The sequence below is a fragment of the Nansenia antarctica genome, assembly GCF_963989245.1.
Source record: "Nansenia antarctica genome assembly, chromosome: 10".
In the NCBI taxonomy this organism is placed as follows: domain Eukaryota; kingdom Metazoa; phylum Chordata; class Actinopteri; order Argentiniformes; family Microstomatidae; genus Nansenia; species Nansenia antarctica.
The window spans coordinates 18,495,114-18,511,526 of NC_137680.1; the positions used below are offsets into that span (position 1 = coordinate 18,495,114).

General features: G+C 41.9%; 1 protein-coding gene across 1 annotated transcript in view; it reads right to left on the reverse strand.

The window, feature by feature from the left end:
• col14a1a (collagen, type XIV, alpha 1a) overlaps positions 1 to 16,022 on the reverse strand; it is a 76,870-nt gene extending 60,848 nt beyond the window's left edge. The window contains exons 1-5 of the mRNA XM_080540150.1: positions 15,941 to 16,022; positions 1,924 to 2,079; positions 1,571 to 1,690; positions 1,100 to 1,264; positions 275 to 436 (exon numbers count right to left, since the gene is read on the reverse strand). Of these exons, the coding sequence (XP_080396276.1) occupies positions 275 to 436; positions 1,100 to 1,264; positions 1,571 to 1,690; positions 1,924 to 1,981 (505 nt within the window). The 5' untranslated portion in view covers positions 1,982 to 2,079; positions 15,941 to 16,022. The remainder of the gene's footprint in view (positions 1 to 274; positions 437 to 1,099; positions 1,265 to 1,570; positions 1,691 to 1,923; positions 2,080 to 15,940) is intronic.
• Between the last annotated feature and the right edge of the window lie 391 nt (positions 16,023 to 16,413).

A 16,413-nucleotide genomic window follows, 5' to 3' on the forward strand; every position in this document is an offset into this window, starting at 1 on the left:
ATAATGTACACATCCTTCATCCAGTCTGAGAGTGAGCGAGTGTCTGTCTGTGCGAGTTGATAGGTGCATGGGAGTGTGTAATTGGGTTTGCGTTGTGTATGTGTGTGTGTGTGTGTGTGTGTGTGTGTGTGTGTTTTGTGGTGCTTGTGTGTCTATGGGGAGAAAGGGGCTGTAAGGTGAGATGTGTATTGTACTGTAAAAACCTTTGATTGAAAATTGAAAAATCGAAAAATAAAAGAATATTTAAAAAAGCAGCATGAAAATGTACACTCACTTTTGATGTCCTTGTCCTGCTGCTCCACACGGTGACACACGGTCTTGGTGAGGCCTTCCACGATGCTGCTCATGATGCTGAAGTCGGCCACGTTGTAGACGTGCGTGGCGTCGGGCTCGGAGGCGATGGCCCTCAGCTCGTTCTCATCAGCATTCTTCACGCCTTCACACAGGGAAAAGAAGACCAGCGTTTGTTTATAATGTTTCACTACGCAGGGAGAGGAAATGAAGTGAATGCTTATTCAAAGTAATTGTACTTTAAATTAAGCCGGTGCTGTCCTTGTGGAGAGCAGCCCTGGTCTTTCTCATTTCTCCCTGGTACTTAGAGTAATTGATCCATTAATATTGCCTATTACCTAGGGAGTGCGCACACCTGTTTTCCAAGGTCTAAATAAGTTACTTATGAACAATCAAGAAGGAAAACTAGCACACCAAGAACCTTGAGGACTTAGTTACACAGTAGTAAGTAACACACCCCCAGCTTAGAGTATAAACCTTTTCACTCTCGGTGCATGTTCTGATTAAGTGTCAATTTACATATTTATGAATATCTAGATGCTTAGTCATGAATAATTCATATATCATTAATAATTAATACATTATTGTCTGGCTATTTATTTTGACTTGAACACCGAAGCAATAGCTTATCAACTACATGTCAGCCGGTGACAGCCTCGACACACATACTGTGTCAAGCACAGCACAGAGTCAAAGACACACAGCGTGCGCTCCAAGCCAAAAGCCAAAATCACACACAGCACGCTCTGAGCCTAAAGACAAAACCACGTGTTCAGACATAAGCACATCATGTAGCCTCCTTTCTTACCGATGGCAAAGAGCTCGATGCCAGCCTCCCTCAGGCTCTGAGCAGGGGGTATGACGTCATCCTGGGACTTGCCGTCTGTGATCAAGATTCCGATCTTGGGAACGCCGGGCCTGGAACCCGACTCCGTCTTGAAACTGTTCTCCAGGATATAGGTCAGGGCAAGACCTTCAGAGACACACACACACACAGAGAGTTATGCCATACTGTAGATGACGACTGCACTGGTTATGATAACCCAACACTCCGTAGATACACTTTACATTAAGTTGCCCCTATACTGTACCTTAATCAAGTAACAACATTGTATTAACATGACGAGTACATTAGTAATTACTCTGTCACTGTACATAGTAATATAGTTCAGCGGTTTGTGTAACTACACAAGTAGAATAAGGGACTGTGATGGTACGTTTTCCAAATGATGTGAGACTTTTCCATTACCTCATAAGTCTGATGAAGCTGCTTCTGTACCTGTCAGTGTGTTGCCTCCTTTATAGGGCAGGTTCTTCACAGCATCAATCACTGCATCCTTGGTGGTGAAGGCATTGAGCTGCCACTCAATCCTGGGGTCTCCACTGTACTGAGCCAGACCTAAACACGGAGGGGGGGCCGGGGGGGAATAATCACCTCTGTCAAAACGGATTTACTCTCTGTGGCCCCATTAACTCTAGAAAGAGCGACAGACACTCTGACCTTTAACCTCCCACATTAGGTTAACACTAACAAGACAGGATAAACACCCTCTAAGGAGAGGGCTGTTGAAGCCTATGACAGTAGATGTAGTTGGGAAGCGAAGCAGTAATAGTGGGGGAGGTAATACCCACCTATCCGGGTGTGGTCGATCCCGACGCCAAACGCGTTAACGAGGTTTTCCAGGAACATACGGACCAAGCGGAAGTTGATCCTGCCGATGCTCCAGGAGCCGTCCACCAGGATGACGATGTCAGCGATGGCCGCCGTCTGACAGACAAACGGATCCACTGCAAACAAGCAGAGAGAGGGGGGACATATCACATCAGTATGAAAACAACACAAAACAACACGGTCCCTAAGAGCATTTAGGCCCCTAAATATCATAACACTTTTGATGTGCAGATTTAGTTTAATCCGTATATGCCAAAGAATTGGAAATGAAACAAGAAAGATGTGAGACCCAAAAAATAAAAAAATTTTCTTTTCTATAATTCTTTATTGAACAAAACAATAACTTTAAATGGGGAAAGAGACAAGGAAGAAAAACAGTAGTTATCCAGTTATTTATTTTTTCAAATGCTTTTCTATTCCAGAGAAATCAGGATTCTTTCGTCCATTTCTGGGAACCAGAAAGTACAGTTTCTCTACTGTAGAACTTTTTTACTTCCTCCTTCTAGCATTATGACTGCCATTGGCCCCTGGCCCTAGCATAGATTACTTGACAGGTGGATAGATGATTCACTTACTTAGACAAATGTATTTGTTGTAAGTCGCTTTGGATAAAGGCGTCTGCTAAATGCCAAAAATGTAAATGTAATTTTGAAGAAGTGTCTCGAACACTGTGGATTCTGTCCAGATCCAGCAGATCTCTGATGAGAGTTTGTGGGAAAACAACTTTCCTTCAAGCCAGAGCTGCTGCTAGATAAAACACCCATCTAGCACTGGGGTAATAGATGGCTCTCTGAGTATGCAGTAAATCTGTGGGCAGACGTAGGGAGGCGTACAGCTGCAATGCACTGAGGTCCGCAATCTCTCCATCTCCACTGGTTTATTGTTTTAGGAAGGAAGTTTGTACTCCCTCGGGATGTAGTAACATGGCATCTATAAACATGGGTGTGTGTGTGTGTGTGTGTGTGTGTGTGTGTGTGTGTGTGTATGTGTGTGTGTGTGTGTGTTGAAACATTCTAAACAAGTGCTATTTGAGTTTTTTTCATTATTGCAATGGCATCTTCAGAGGGTTTTAGTGCATGGGGGTGGCACAGACAGAAGGGGATCTGTAGCCTGAGGAAGGAAAATCAAGCCAAGGCAGCTTCATTCACTGGGCCGATGGACCATTAGGTTTCAAAGGAAATTAGCACTTTTAGAAGTCATCCTATCAGATCCCAGGGAGAATAGGCCTGTCCAATGGGGCCTCTCTGGTGAAGAAGAATGTTGGATCACGTTTCATTCCAACTTCCTTGTCCAGAGGGGGAATAGCTGACCGGAATCCTCTTAACAGCCATTCAAAGGAGGCGTAATCAGTGGCAGAAAGGGTCCGTGTCATTACTTCAAATGTCTTCCCATTCTTCATGTTCCATTAAATATCTACAAACACGGACAGAATTCAATCCCGCCGTTAATTAGGCTTTCAGTCCACGGGCAGACGCCGTGCCAAAAAACTTAAGAGCAGCTCAGCTCATTTCAATCTGCGTTGTGCATAAATGACAGATAGCCAAGAGAATCTCGCAAGATAGCCACCTTGTGTGACTCGATGATTAACCCGCTCGGAACACCCATTAACTTCCGGGCTGATTAACCAGCCGGGCTGGCCCCATTAGAGGGAACATATCACAATGTTATGACAGTTGGTAAGGACCCTGACTCATCAGTAATGCGGTCTGCATCGATTCACCACCGCTGCCCAGAGTCCTGAGATTAGCAGTAGCTCTTTCTGCTCTTCCCTGAGACTCTCCTTCCTTTATCTGCGGTGAGCGAGGTTGTAACATTCCCAAAGTGTTGTGAAGAAGATGGAACATGATTGCTGCAATGCAGATGTTGTGTCTGTGGCTTGCGACCGCTCGCCTCTCCAGCACACTGCTGGTAGTGATAGATCTTGTTGAAAGGTTTCTCACACCCCCCCCTGTCGTACCAGCGCACACTCTGGAGGAAAAACAAAAGAGAAGGACATAAGCTTTTACATGACAAGATATGGAAGACATAATTAAACTCTTTATGAAGCGGTCTCAGCGGGGACGCGGGGCTATGGATGAGCGTGCCTTGTATTGTACCTTTATTAATGCCTTTTTCATCCAGTGACAACATCCCCCAAACAACCTCCAGACATCAAACAGGTAACTCTGGGGGTATTGTGAAAAGGTGACATGAAAATAATGGGAGTCAAAAAAAATAAAACATCTTTGCAACGTGAGCGGTGGAAACTTTAGAATAGGAATTAATTATCAGAAGATTAATGACACGGCTGTTCCTTTGAGGATTTCCCCCTTTCCTTCGCCGGCTGGTTTCATGTTTCTATTTGCCTTCGGCTCTCTGTGCAATCAATTTAAGAGATAGAGGAGAGGGGGATTGTTAAAGGCGCTTCTTTTATTTACTCCGGCAGCACAAACACCACCGCCCGGAGCGGCGAGGGTGTCTGTCATCTCCTCCGAGGTCCTGCCACGAGGCCCTGTGCTGTCAGTCACCACCACAAAGGGAGATCCCCCAGGTTAAGAAAACACTCTGGAGCACACTGAGCAGAGAGAGCAGGCGAGGCCGGTGGAGAGGCAGAAAACCGGAGGACAGACTCATTGTGACGGTGAATGAATAGTATCAAACGTGTGTCTCCTTATTCCATTCCATGCATTTATAATGGGCCCGTCCTCCGATTTCTACCTCCACCAGCCTCCCCTGGTATTAAGAGTGAGTAAAAGAGTGGGAGACAAACTAAACATGGGCGGGGGGCTCTCATGATGACACAGCAGAACATCTTTACTTTAAAGAGCAGTGCTCCAAAATGGCTAATTTCAAGGACCCTAGATAAAAGCTACTGGAGTTTACCCTTGGCTTTCTGCCCTGCTCTCAATTGAAAGCCTTGGGTACTAGTGGAGCTGCACATGAAAGAGCAGCTTATGGCTTTGGAGCTCTTAACAGCAGGGCCCAGCCCACACATCAAACACAACAGGCTGGACAGGAGCCCTCAATAGGGAGAGAATTCCATTTGGTCAGGGGAAACAAGAGATTAGTGGGCAGAACTGTTGCTCAGAGACTTAAGGTGAATATTTATGTAAAGGCACCAGGCTGGGATCTTCAGCTGAAAATCAGTGGCTCCTGTTATGGCCCTTGTGAAGGCCCCACCAGGGCAGCAGTACAAAACGTACAAATCTACAGAACATTAAACAGTTGGCATACAGCTTACCATCATGTAACTTAATTTGACATGAAACGAAATTATTTTTAAGTTATAATACTATAATACGTATTACCTATAATACGTTTTAACTTGCATTCTGATGGGACTAAAGCACATAAACACAAGGATAATATACAGACTGATCAAATATGTTTTGCAGCCGCACCGGAATGGAATCTAAAGTTATGCTACAGACATGTGGGCTCTTTGTGTGACAGAACAATTTGGCATTTATGTCAATGCTTGAATACTAATACTGTCTGTGAATTTATGAGAGAAACCCACAAGCATCCATACATACCATTTGTTACTAAGCAATGCAGTGCCATTCAATTCCCCACACCACCTTACTATAAATCCTACCGTGTGTGCATTGTAATACCATCCTGCACTGATGCTTTTAGGGGGAAAAAAAGGTCTGGCCAAGTTTTTTTTCCTCCCTACCTAACTTCTTTTTGACCTTCTTCTTCAAGTAGTAGGAGAGAGATATGCCTATCCTCTTTGAAGCATTTTTTTTTTTACACATACTCTTTCTCCAGACTTTATACCACAGCTGCTTTTCCAACCTGGGTGATTACCAGTGATACTGTGAGCGGCCCAGTACTCCGGGAGCAACTTTGCCCACTGCCAAGCGATGCCGTGTCCCAAGAAAGGCAGCCTTTGTTGGGAGCTGCATGCATACTTAAACAGTCAACTTAATCCAAACAAATTACCAAAGCAGACTATAAGACACAGTCCCGACACTTGAGGTTCAGACCATGTCGGGGAAAAAAGAAAGAAATATGATTCCGCCCTTTATGGTTGACTGTCAGTATGCTGCTGAGGACAATTGAATTCAATTCGGTGGCGAGAGAAATAGATCATAATGTGAATATGTGACAATGAATCTGCCTGTTGGCTGCTTTCACACCCACACAAAGCCCTCTCACATTCAGCATCCTGGCCAAGAGAATAGCCAGACACTTCACAATCTCTCTCTCACTGACATAATGTGTCGGACTCCGATGTGAGGGGGCCTGATGCCGCCCACATGCAGATTCCTCGTCGTGAGACCAGCCTAATTGAAAACACCACTGATTACGCTCTAATCCTGCTTCCCAGGGTCATAAAGACTACGAAGACAGTGATTTTCTGCCCAAGATCCATCAATTGTTGTTTCTCGATCCTGGTAATTCTCTTGCTGAGAAATGATTCTGTCCGTGACTGAAATTCATTAATGGAACATTTTCTCTGCTTAATCATGCAAAGTAAGGGACCTCCATCTATTAACACGTTTAAGGGCATTCCAGTAAAACATGTCCCTTCCTAATTGTATTAACAACTATTTCTCCCAGACAAAAATGATTTATGCTTGACCTCCGTTTAGCTGTGGATCAAATTGGATAAACTGTAATATGTTTATTTATATATTTACTTCACTTTCAGTTGTTTCACAGTGTCTGAGATTCTCTATTGAAGTTAAAGCAACGGCTGCTCCCCTTTACGTAATGGTGTTGTCTTACACTAGTCCAGAACTGTGTGGGTTTGGGATCCAACCCAACGACCTAGGACAGTTCCATGTCACCCACAATGTCGCAGCTCGTCATTATGAACAAAAATACACTGTCCTTTGTTCTTTTACCACTCCTCACACCGACCCAGACACAGACAGGCAGACAGACAGACAGACAGGGAGGCAGACAGGCAGACAGACAGACAGGCAGGCAGGCAGACGGACTGTAAGTCTGTCTTGACAAAAAGAAAGATAATTTTTTTGTTCAAAATCAAAGCAGTGCTACTTTCTGTGCCATTTCCAGCAATAACTGAAGCAGTGATAGAAGGTGCTGCGTTCTTTCAACCTCTGCATTTGAAACACTTGAGACGTACATGCACAGAGGGTGGAGAAGAGGAAAGTTCCAAATAATGATTAGAATCGACCTCTCCAGTAATGAGTCCTTGCACACAAAATGGCAGGATAATGACCATCGTGCAATTATCTAATATTCGTGCGTGCAACCTGAACCTCTCATCAGGTGCTACTGAGGGGAAAGGAGGAATGTCTCCATCTCAGAGGAGTCACATTAACCTCTGCAAGTGAAAGGGTCTGTGCTATTATCCATCATCACACCACCGTGATACTCACGACACCCTTCACTCCACAACTTCAGATGGTCACGAAGATGAAAACGATGAAAAAGCAACACAGATAGTACAGTACAGTACAGTACAGTATTGTATAGTACAGTATAGTATAGTATAGTATCGTATCGTATAGTATCGTATAATATAGTATAGTATTGTACCATATCGTACAGTACAGTACAGTATAGCATAGTATAGTACAGTATAGTACAATATAGTATAGTATATTATTGTACAGTACAGTATATTATAGTATTGTATTGTATTGTGTTGTACAGTACAGTACAGTATAGTAGTACAGTATAGTATCAGAGTAGAGTAGAGTATAGTACAGTACAGTATAATATTATAAACAGTACAATGGTATAGTATAGTATAGCTATAGTACAGTATAGTACATGTTATATAATGTTTAATAGTATAATATAGTATAGTTGACTATAAAGAGAGATCAGGGAATAGGGAAGAACAGGTGTCATACTTCAGGAGTCAGTGAAGACTATTTTTATCTCTTGACTTGAATAACCAATCCTCCTCCAAGGGATGTCCCTTACCTCCTCAGGTGCTTCTTCCAGTAAAACTCCAAGGGTCAGCTTAGCTGTGTCTATTAATTCATCCATCACGTCTCTCTGTGGCCTCATCAGACCCGGCTCTCTCCACTGCGTCTGCTCATTATGATCCCAACTCTGCCAAAAGCCATTTAAACCCTGGGCTGCCACAGACAATTCATGGTCTGGGAGGGGAACGACTAAATAAATGATAATACAAGAAATTAACTTGCCTATAAATATAAGTGCCTGGACAGGTTTCCCCTGGAGTTGTGATGAATGTTGAGAAAATACCATTGCCCTCTATCTCAACTATCCCCCCAGCCACTAGGCTCAATCTTTATGTGTGTGGCGTGTTAGGAAAGAGGTCATTATTGAGTCATCTATTAGATCTTAATGGCATCAATTACCGGATGTGAGCCATTTGTTTTGAGGCAAGCATAATACAGTGCCTTCGGAAAGTATTCAGACTCCTTCACTTTTTGCACATTTTGTTGTTATAGACTCAATTTCAAATGGATTGAATTAAAAGAATTTGCCATCAATCTACACACAATACCCTAGAATGACAAAGTGAAAAATCTATTAAAATTGAAACACAGAAAAGTCTCATGTACATAAGTGTTCAGACCCTTTACTATGACACTCTTAAATAAAAAATTGCAGAAATGTCATCAACAAATCACTCAATAAGTTGAACTGAGTCCATCTTAATGCAAGGATAATAGTTCATGTAATTGTGGAATTAATATTTTTGTTTTTATAGGGTCTCTGATTTGCACAGGAATCAATTGTGTAGATTAGGATGTCACTACCAACTCCCCAGTCCCTGCCAATGACAAACATACCCATAACTTGATGCAGCTACCACTATTCTTCACACAAGAGATTGTGTGGAAACTGAACTGCACGTGTTGGATTTTCACTAAACTTAATGCTTTGTAGTAAAACCAAATAAACACATTTCCAGCCACTTTCTTTGCTGTATCACTTGAATTCATTGCTGGATATGAGATAGATTATTTTCCATTAAGGGATTCATTTTGGCCACTTGGTTATAGACACATTTTGTAGAGTGACTGATGTTGTCTCATCGACTGTGCTTTTTCCTCTCCACCATTCAACTTTGTAGATGTTTGTAAGTCTCTCCAGGCCTCAGGGTTCCTGAGCAGTTGTGTTCCTCTACATGTTCTCAGTTTGTAATGACAACCTGATCCACAGTGTGTAATCAGAGACCCTATAAAAACAAAGATATTTATTCTAAAATTACATTGCATTACATACAACTATTATCCTTGCATTAAGATGGACTAATTTCAACTTATTAAGTGATTTGTTGATGACATTTTTGCATTTTAGCTAATTTTAAGAGTGTCATAGCAAAGAGTCTGAATACTTACGTACATGGGGTATTTCTGTATTTCAATTTTAATAGATATACTTTAACTTTAAAAAAAACGTGTTTTCACTTTGTCATTCTGGGGTATTGTGTGGATTGATGGTAAGTTATTTTAGTTTTAAATTGAGTCTATAACACAACAAATTGTGGAAAAAGTGAAGGGGTCTTAATACTTTCTGAAGGTACTGTATTTGAGCCACAGCTGGAAAAGGAATCCACAAGAGTTTAAAGATGATCCATATTGAGGACATTTTGGTTCCAGTTCAAATCACAATGACATAAATATTAGCATGGTACATCAAGAGTGATTTCCTGCTGTTTTGAAAACCCACAGCTAGGTATTTTCATGGCAATTCAATATAACCACATGCAACTACAGCACTTTGCTGAAAAGCAATTGCACCATTTCAACATCAGATATTCTCCTGTAAGATGCATGAAACAAACGAAATAGGGAGCAATTTTACCCTCTTAAAAATCTCTTCAGAGTCTGTCATTTACGATATGTAACGTAAAGTTACAATATTCATCATCATCATCATCATCATCTCTTTACACTGTTCAATGGTAAAACTATCCACTTAGTTTAGGGGTTTCTCCTTAACAATAAAATAGAAACCATTAGACAAGGCATTAGGTTTTCTGTGTCAGGCAGGAAAAACATGTCCCCATTAACAACCCCAAATAGGGCGGACATAACAACCATGTCACAAATTAACACCATCGATTACAAGACCCTAGATAAAATCATGTCAAGTCTTAAACCATCCACCTGTGCCCTTGATGTCCTGCCAACAAGCTTTTTAAAAAATATATTTAGCTGCATGGCAGGCGAACTAATACACATAGTAACACATAAACTCGATAACTAAATCAGCCTACTATCACCTGAAAAACATAACAAGAATGAGAGGTTTCATGTCCAAGCAAGACCTTGAAAAACTCATCCATGCATTTGTTTCGAGTAGACTTGATTATTGTAATGGTCTACTAACAGGCCTATCTAAAGGAGCTGTTCGTAAATTGCAGCTCATCCAAAACTCCGCTGCTAGGGTCCTAACAAAAACAAAGACATTTGAACACATTACACTAATCCTGAGATCCCTGCACTAGCTACCAGTCTCTCAGAGAATTTAATTCAAAATCCTCCTAATTACATACAAATCACAAAATGGTCTTGGACCAAAATACATATCAGATCTCCTGCCACCCTATATTCCCGCAAGGTCCCTAAGATCAGCTGAGACTAATCAGCTAATAATTCCAAGAGTAAAAACAAAACTTGGTCTGGGGTGGTCCAGTGGTCTAGCACCACGGTCTACAGTGCACACACATGCCATGTCAGCATCGGTTCGAATCCGGCCCATGCCCTGCTGACATGCCCTCTCTCCCTTCTTCTCCTTACTTTCCTGTCTGTCTTCACTGTATCTGTCTAATAAAATGTACAAATATGAGTGGGACTGCCCCACTCAGAAAAAAATACCTTTAAAAAATAAAAAACACGGTGCAGCAGCTTTCAGTCATGCTGCTGCATGCTCCTGGAACAAACTCCCTGAAGAAATCAAACAGGCCCAAACCCTTAAAATATTTAAATATAAAGCCCAATGCACACAGCGTGCGATTTCTGTTGCACGACAACATTCCATTGTTGTCATGAATGGAATCGAATTTTCGCCGTGCGATTAAAATCGGGGCCGTGTGCATTGGGATGCGATTTTCTCATAGACTTCCATTCAAACTTCAAAATGGAATGTTGGCGTGCAACAGAAATCGCACGCTGTGTGCATTGGGCTTAAGCTAAAAACCTTCATGTTTTGCACCAGTTATGATTAAACATAAACACTTCTATCAATGTCTTTTTTCCATTAACCATTGCCTTTTTAAATGTTTTATCTATTTACTTCTTATATTTGCTTTTATTCATTGTAATTTTTATTTTCTTATGCTCCTCTTGCTGTATTTTTTAAATAATGTATGTAAAGCACTTTGAATTGCCCCTGTTGTATGAAATGTGCTATACAAATAAACTTGCCTTGCCTTACACAATACTGTTTAGGTGTGATCTCAGGTAAAGCATTTGCCTTAGTTATTCTACAGCATAGCTACTTCCTTTCAGGGTTCCAAATAGGTTAATTAATAACGGAACTGGGCTGGAGTGTCCTACCTGGCCTCTGGGGTAAATGTCAGACAGGCCCACAGAGGGGTTATGTGGATGTGATGAGATTTAGAAAGGTACTGTAGTCTTCAAGTGCAGTCAAGGTTCTCAGTCAGACAGAGAGAGAAAGAGAGGGAGACAATGAGACAGTCTGACAGACAGTGCTATGGGCCGCATTCCTAGAGAAAATGGAACTGTATCCCAAATAGGTCTTGGGAGATCCATTTGATCATCTGGTGCTCTGAGGTAACAGAAATTTATTTCACTTCAATGCAATTTATTTTCCCTTTGGGCCGCATTAAATCTAACCATGAAACAAACTTAGAGGACCCACCACAATAAAACAATCAATGTTCACCTCAACTGCTTCCCTTAATGAGTTAGCGGAGAAGTAAACCAAGTGACAGCTAGAGAAGTATTGCTGTGGTGAATGTTATGACTATTGCGTATTCACTACTCAGGGCTACCCTCAAGGCAACATTCTCCTACAGTGATTGGATCTTAATCCCCCAGGCTCCCCCAGGGTCCAGGGCTGCCGTTCCATGGCCGCCCCTCACCGTTAATTAAAGTCAAGGATATTTAATCAAACATTAACCAGCAGCTCCCCGAACAGTGATCCTGAACCAGTGCTGCTATAATTTCAAACAATAACATTCTCCCCTTCTTATCCCCCCAACGCCCCCCCACCCCCCCCCACACACACACACACACCAAAAAAAAGCAATCTTTACAAGGACAATAAACAAAAGGACAACAAATACAAAGTATTTCCAATTGTTATTCAGCAGGATCTTGAAGCTAAATGTAGAAACCCTGGTGTCAAGGAAATACAGTGACTACCTGGAACTCTCTGGCTCGCTGTCACCCCGGTGTGGTTGTAATTCAGCTGTAGCAATTTTTCTTTTTATGAAAAGAAAAATGGGAACATCATAGATATGGCTGTGCAACTTCAATACACTATGTTTATGATATTCCACAGAAACAATAACAGCATTTGTGAACTGATAATGCTACTCTATGACAAGTCCAAGAGCCCCAGATAGGGGACCTCTGTGTGCTTTTGCCATATGGTCGGAGTGATTAATCTGCAGTTCGCTGCCACTGTGAATTAATCTTCAGCGAACCTCCACTCAGTTATTCATCCCCATAAGATAAGGGAATGTCAAGACTTTTGTACCCTTGGGAAAAAAGTGGAACAAAACTCAAACACACATTAAAAACGTAATCTGCGTAAAGACAGCTCTATAGTGAAAATTCACAGTCTTGTTAACGAGGTCCTGTATTGCATGATACAGTACATCAAATCGTTGGCGTGACATTAAATCGGTGTTAATTCCTAAGCGCAGTGTTGGTTGAGGGGACGAAAATACATCCGATACATCGTAACCTCAATTTACAGAAGGATCAACATGGGTCCCATGTCACACGTCTGGCCACAGCGATGGGCTGTCACATCCCAACCTCATCAGCTGGAGTAATCTGCCACCGCTGTGTATAGAAACCAACCTCTACCAAGCCCCAATATTACCCCTGCGTATCAGCCACAAGCCACCAGTGACTGTACCAGCATCCCTCGCTATCGGTGGTAAATAAGCAGTGTCCTTATAAGCTGATAAGATGCAATGTCACACAGCAAACACATGGACGGCTCTTTAAGCCCGGTGCTTTTCGGAGCTTGCTGAGGTGCGGCGCCCCCTCGCTTTATCAGTACCAGCCTTTCCTTTACCCGCTGGGCATGTCAGAGAGAAGCAGACACTACCTCTGAGGACATTAGCATTCTCCCTGCCTCTCGGTGACTCTGCCTCTGGCTCGCTCGCTGGCTGCAGAGAGGACAGATGTCCCAGTTTAGCTAAGATCCCACACAGCTTCTAATAACACAATGTTCCACTTGAATAAAACCGCCTTTAAAAATCACTTAACTCAAGTATTAAAGGGGCAATCTGGGATTGGTACATCCATTTGGACTTTTTAATTAAAGTTAATTATATATAGTCATAGATTCTTGAAGAATAGGACTTATAGATGCCTCATGAGCTTATTTCCACTGTCTTACCCCATCAGAACCCAACATACAGTATATGCTTGTTTTACTCCATCGTTTGTAAATAATATAATTGTAAACAAACACTGAATAGCTTCAAAACATGGTTTAAACTATCATTTGATCTCCTGGATGGTCAGTCATGGCATCTGCAGTGTAACTGGATACGAATTTTAGAGTACCGGTAGTAACGTTTCTCCAGCCCTGTCCCTCAGCTATATACCCCCAAAAGTGGCAGGTTAGTTACAGCTTTGTTATTTCTTTGAATCCCAGATTGTCCCTTTAAAGACTTCATCTGCATTTTAAAAAGAATAGTCTTTGCACACTACTGCATATACAGAACATTTCCTTCAGTGTTTTCTCACAGTCTCAGTCTACTTGATAGGCTGCATGTCTCATAAGAGCAGTGCACTCCACTCCCACCCTTCTTCTTACAGTACTGTACTATTGACCAGATTAGCGGTTGCAGGTGCCTGCATTCCTCAGTAACAACCCCTGCCCACTTCCCCCTCAAGTGTCCTGCCCTCTAACAAAGAGGGTCAGCAAAGCCCATTATCAGGCCTCTTTCTCCTCTGCTATTATGGAGGGTTATGTATGTGACAGACATGCCCCTTGACCCCAGTGGGCTTTTACTGCACGCCTGGACAAAGACAGCCCAGAGCAGCTTTAACTAGCTTTGGATTTCAAACAAATTGCTTTCGGGATTTTTACACATCTGCTTCAAGATCAGAGTCCTTCCTGTACTCCTCCTTGAGTCATTTCAGGACCCAACAACAAGCCCTGACCCTGTATTCCTGATGATCCGTGTGGAATCACAGTTAGTGTGGAATCCAACACTCCCTCTGCAAAAAACACTCCTTTTTATGCACAGGAACTAATAAAAGCGTAGTAAATCACTTATAATGAAGGTTAGGTAATTACCACATTGTGTTAAAAAAAAATATATAGGACACCTTTTTTGTTTCCATTGAAGTGTATCCATATGGGTTGGGGCCCCTTTGTGTCTTCAGTCATTTCTATCAGGCAATCAGTTTGGCCACTATCCCAGGGGAAAACACATCAAAGGGAAGATACTGATCTTGTGATACTGTGCAGCCAAGTCCAGCTCACAGTTGGAGGCAGAACCACTGTAATAATACAGTATGTGGGACTAAGCAGTGCAGAGTACTGTTCATGTCCATTCTCTGAGATCTTTTAGGTCCAAAAGCAATAATGTGGGGTAGAAAAATACTGTATCATCAACAAATAATTAACGTCATCCAACTCCAATGGTGACAAAAAAAAGAATAGCATGATGTACTGCAATTGTCTTCTAAGTAGCATTAAGGATTAGTCAGTGCTATCTGGTGTGCAGGGAACAAACATTGCGAAATAGCATGCAATTCCAGACCAACAAGCTCTGGGAAGACACTTCTTGAGTCAATGTCAGTTTCAATCAAGTGAAATAGAGAGTTTTATTGACTTTAGTGGGTTTTCTTTCTTTTTTTTTGGCTTTTTGTGAGCCAAGTTCTGCAGAGAGGTGATATATGCCAAAACATGTAGACTTCAGAACATTTGTTATCTTTAAAAGAAAACGTACAGTAAGCTCACTGAGCCTTCCTAGGATGGGGGGCTTCAACAGACCTCCTGTTTTGGTAGGATAAAAGAGTCTCAAATTAAAGACTCCAAGTACTGTACATGACCGTTAGCTTGGTATTGATGCCTTCTTTTAAGAGTGCTACTGCCAAGATACAGTAGCTCTAGACCCAGACCATGACAGCAAATATAGTTATAGCTGAAGATTTAATGCAGGAGGGTATTTTGTTTCTGAGAACACCTCTACTTTTGGTGTGGTTATTTTTCCAACGATGGTATTACGTATTTAAAGCGCCCTCAATCTTTCACCTCCTTTCTGAGTACTAAGAATTTAATCCACATTCTGTTGGTACTCTATAATAATATATAGCCCTACCCAGTAATGAGTTTTTGTGTATACATCACGGTCAGAGCAAATGGCAAAAACCATCCAAGAGAGTGACTTCCAATACTATGAAAACAATTACTTTCACATATAACCACCAGTTATGTCCGAGAGTCTGCCACATTGAAATGCATGTCTGACTTTTCAGATTATGACCTATCCCTGACCATCAATTTCCCGACCCACTTATTATGTTAAATAGATCAGGGCTAGGACAGTGCAAACAGCAGAGAAAGACCAAAGAAAATGCATTATTTCCTATTCTCGCGTTTCATTGAAAAGAGGATAAAATATTTAACAGTAAAAGGGGCGTTTTTTTGCCAACCAAATAACCTGACTTCAATAGCAGTCACAGCAGCCTGCAGAGAGATATATAGATAGAGAGAGAGAGAGATATATAGATAGAGAGAGAGAGAGAGAGAGAGAGAGAGAGAGAGAGAGAGAGAGAGAGAGAGAGAGAGAGAGAGGCAAATAAAAAAGTGTAGGTTTACTCATTTTCCCACTGGCATGGGAGATAGATGGAGTCGGTGACAGCCTACCTCCTGATATCTCATTGAGATCTTCGGCCACGCCCGTGTTAAGCTTCTGAGGCTGTGTGCCCTCACCTTCAGGATCCAGGTCTTGAGCTGATGCACAGTGAGAATACATCCATTAGTGAGGCCTGGAGGCCGACTCGGCTCTTTCATCATCCACACTAACATGACAGGAAATGGAAAGACCTCTGCCAGCCAGCAGCGTTAGACAAAAATGAAATACTGCGTATCAAGGTCTCTTGAAGGTTCTAGAGATGCTAGACATTGAGTACTCCGACTGTGTATTATGTGCTGTGAGATTTGCAGACAGCATAAACATAGACATCTGTATACATGTCTAAAGAAAAAGCTTTCTGAAAAAAGCTTTCTGAATTCTCATTTGTGAGCGAAATGTGATTCATCATGCCATAATAATTATGAAGTCTGTGGTTGTAGAATAGAAATGTTTTGTCCTTCAAGAGATTAGAGGTGTAGAAAAG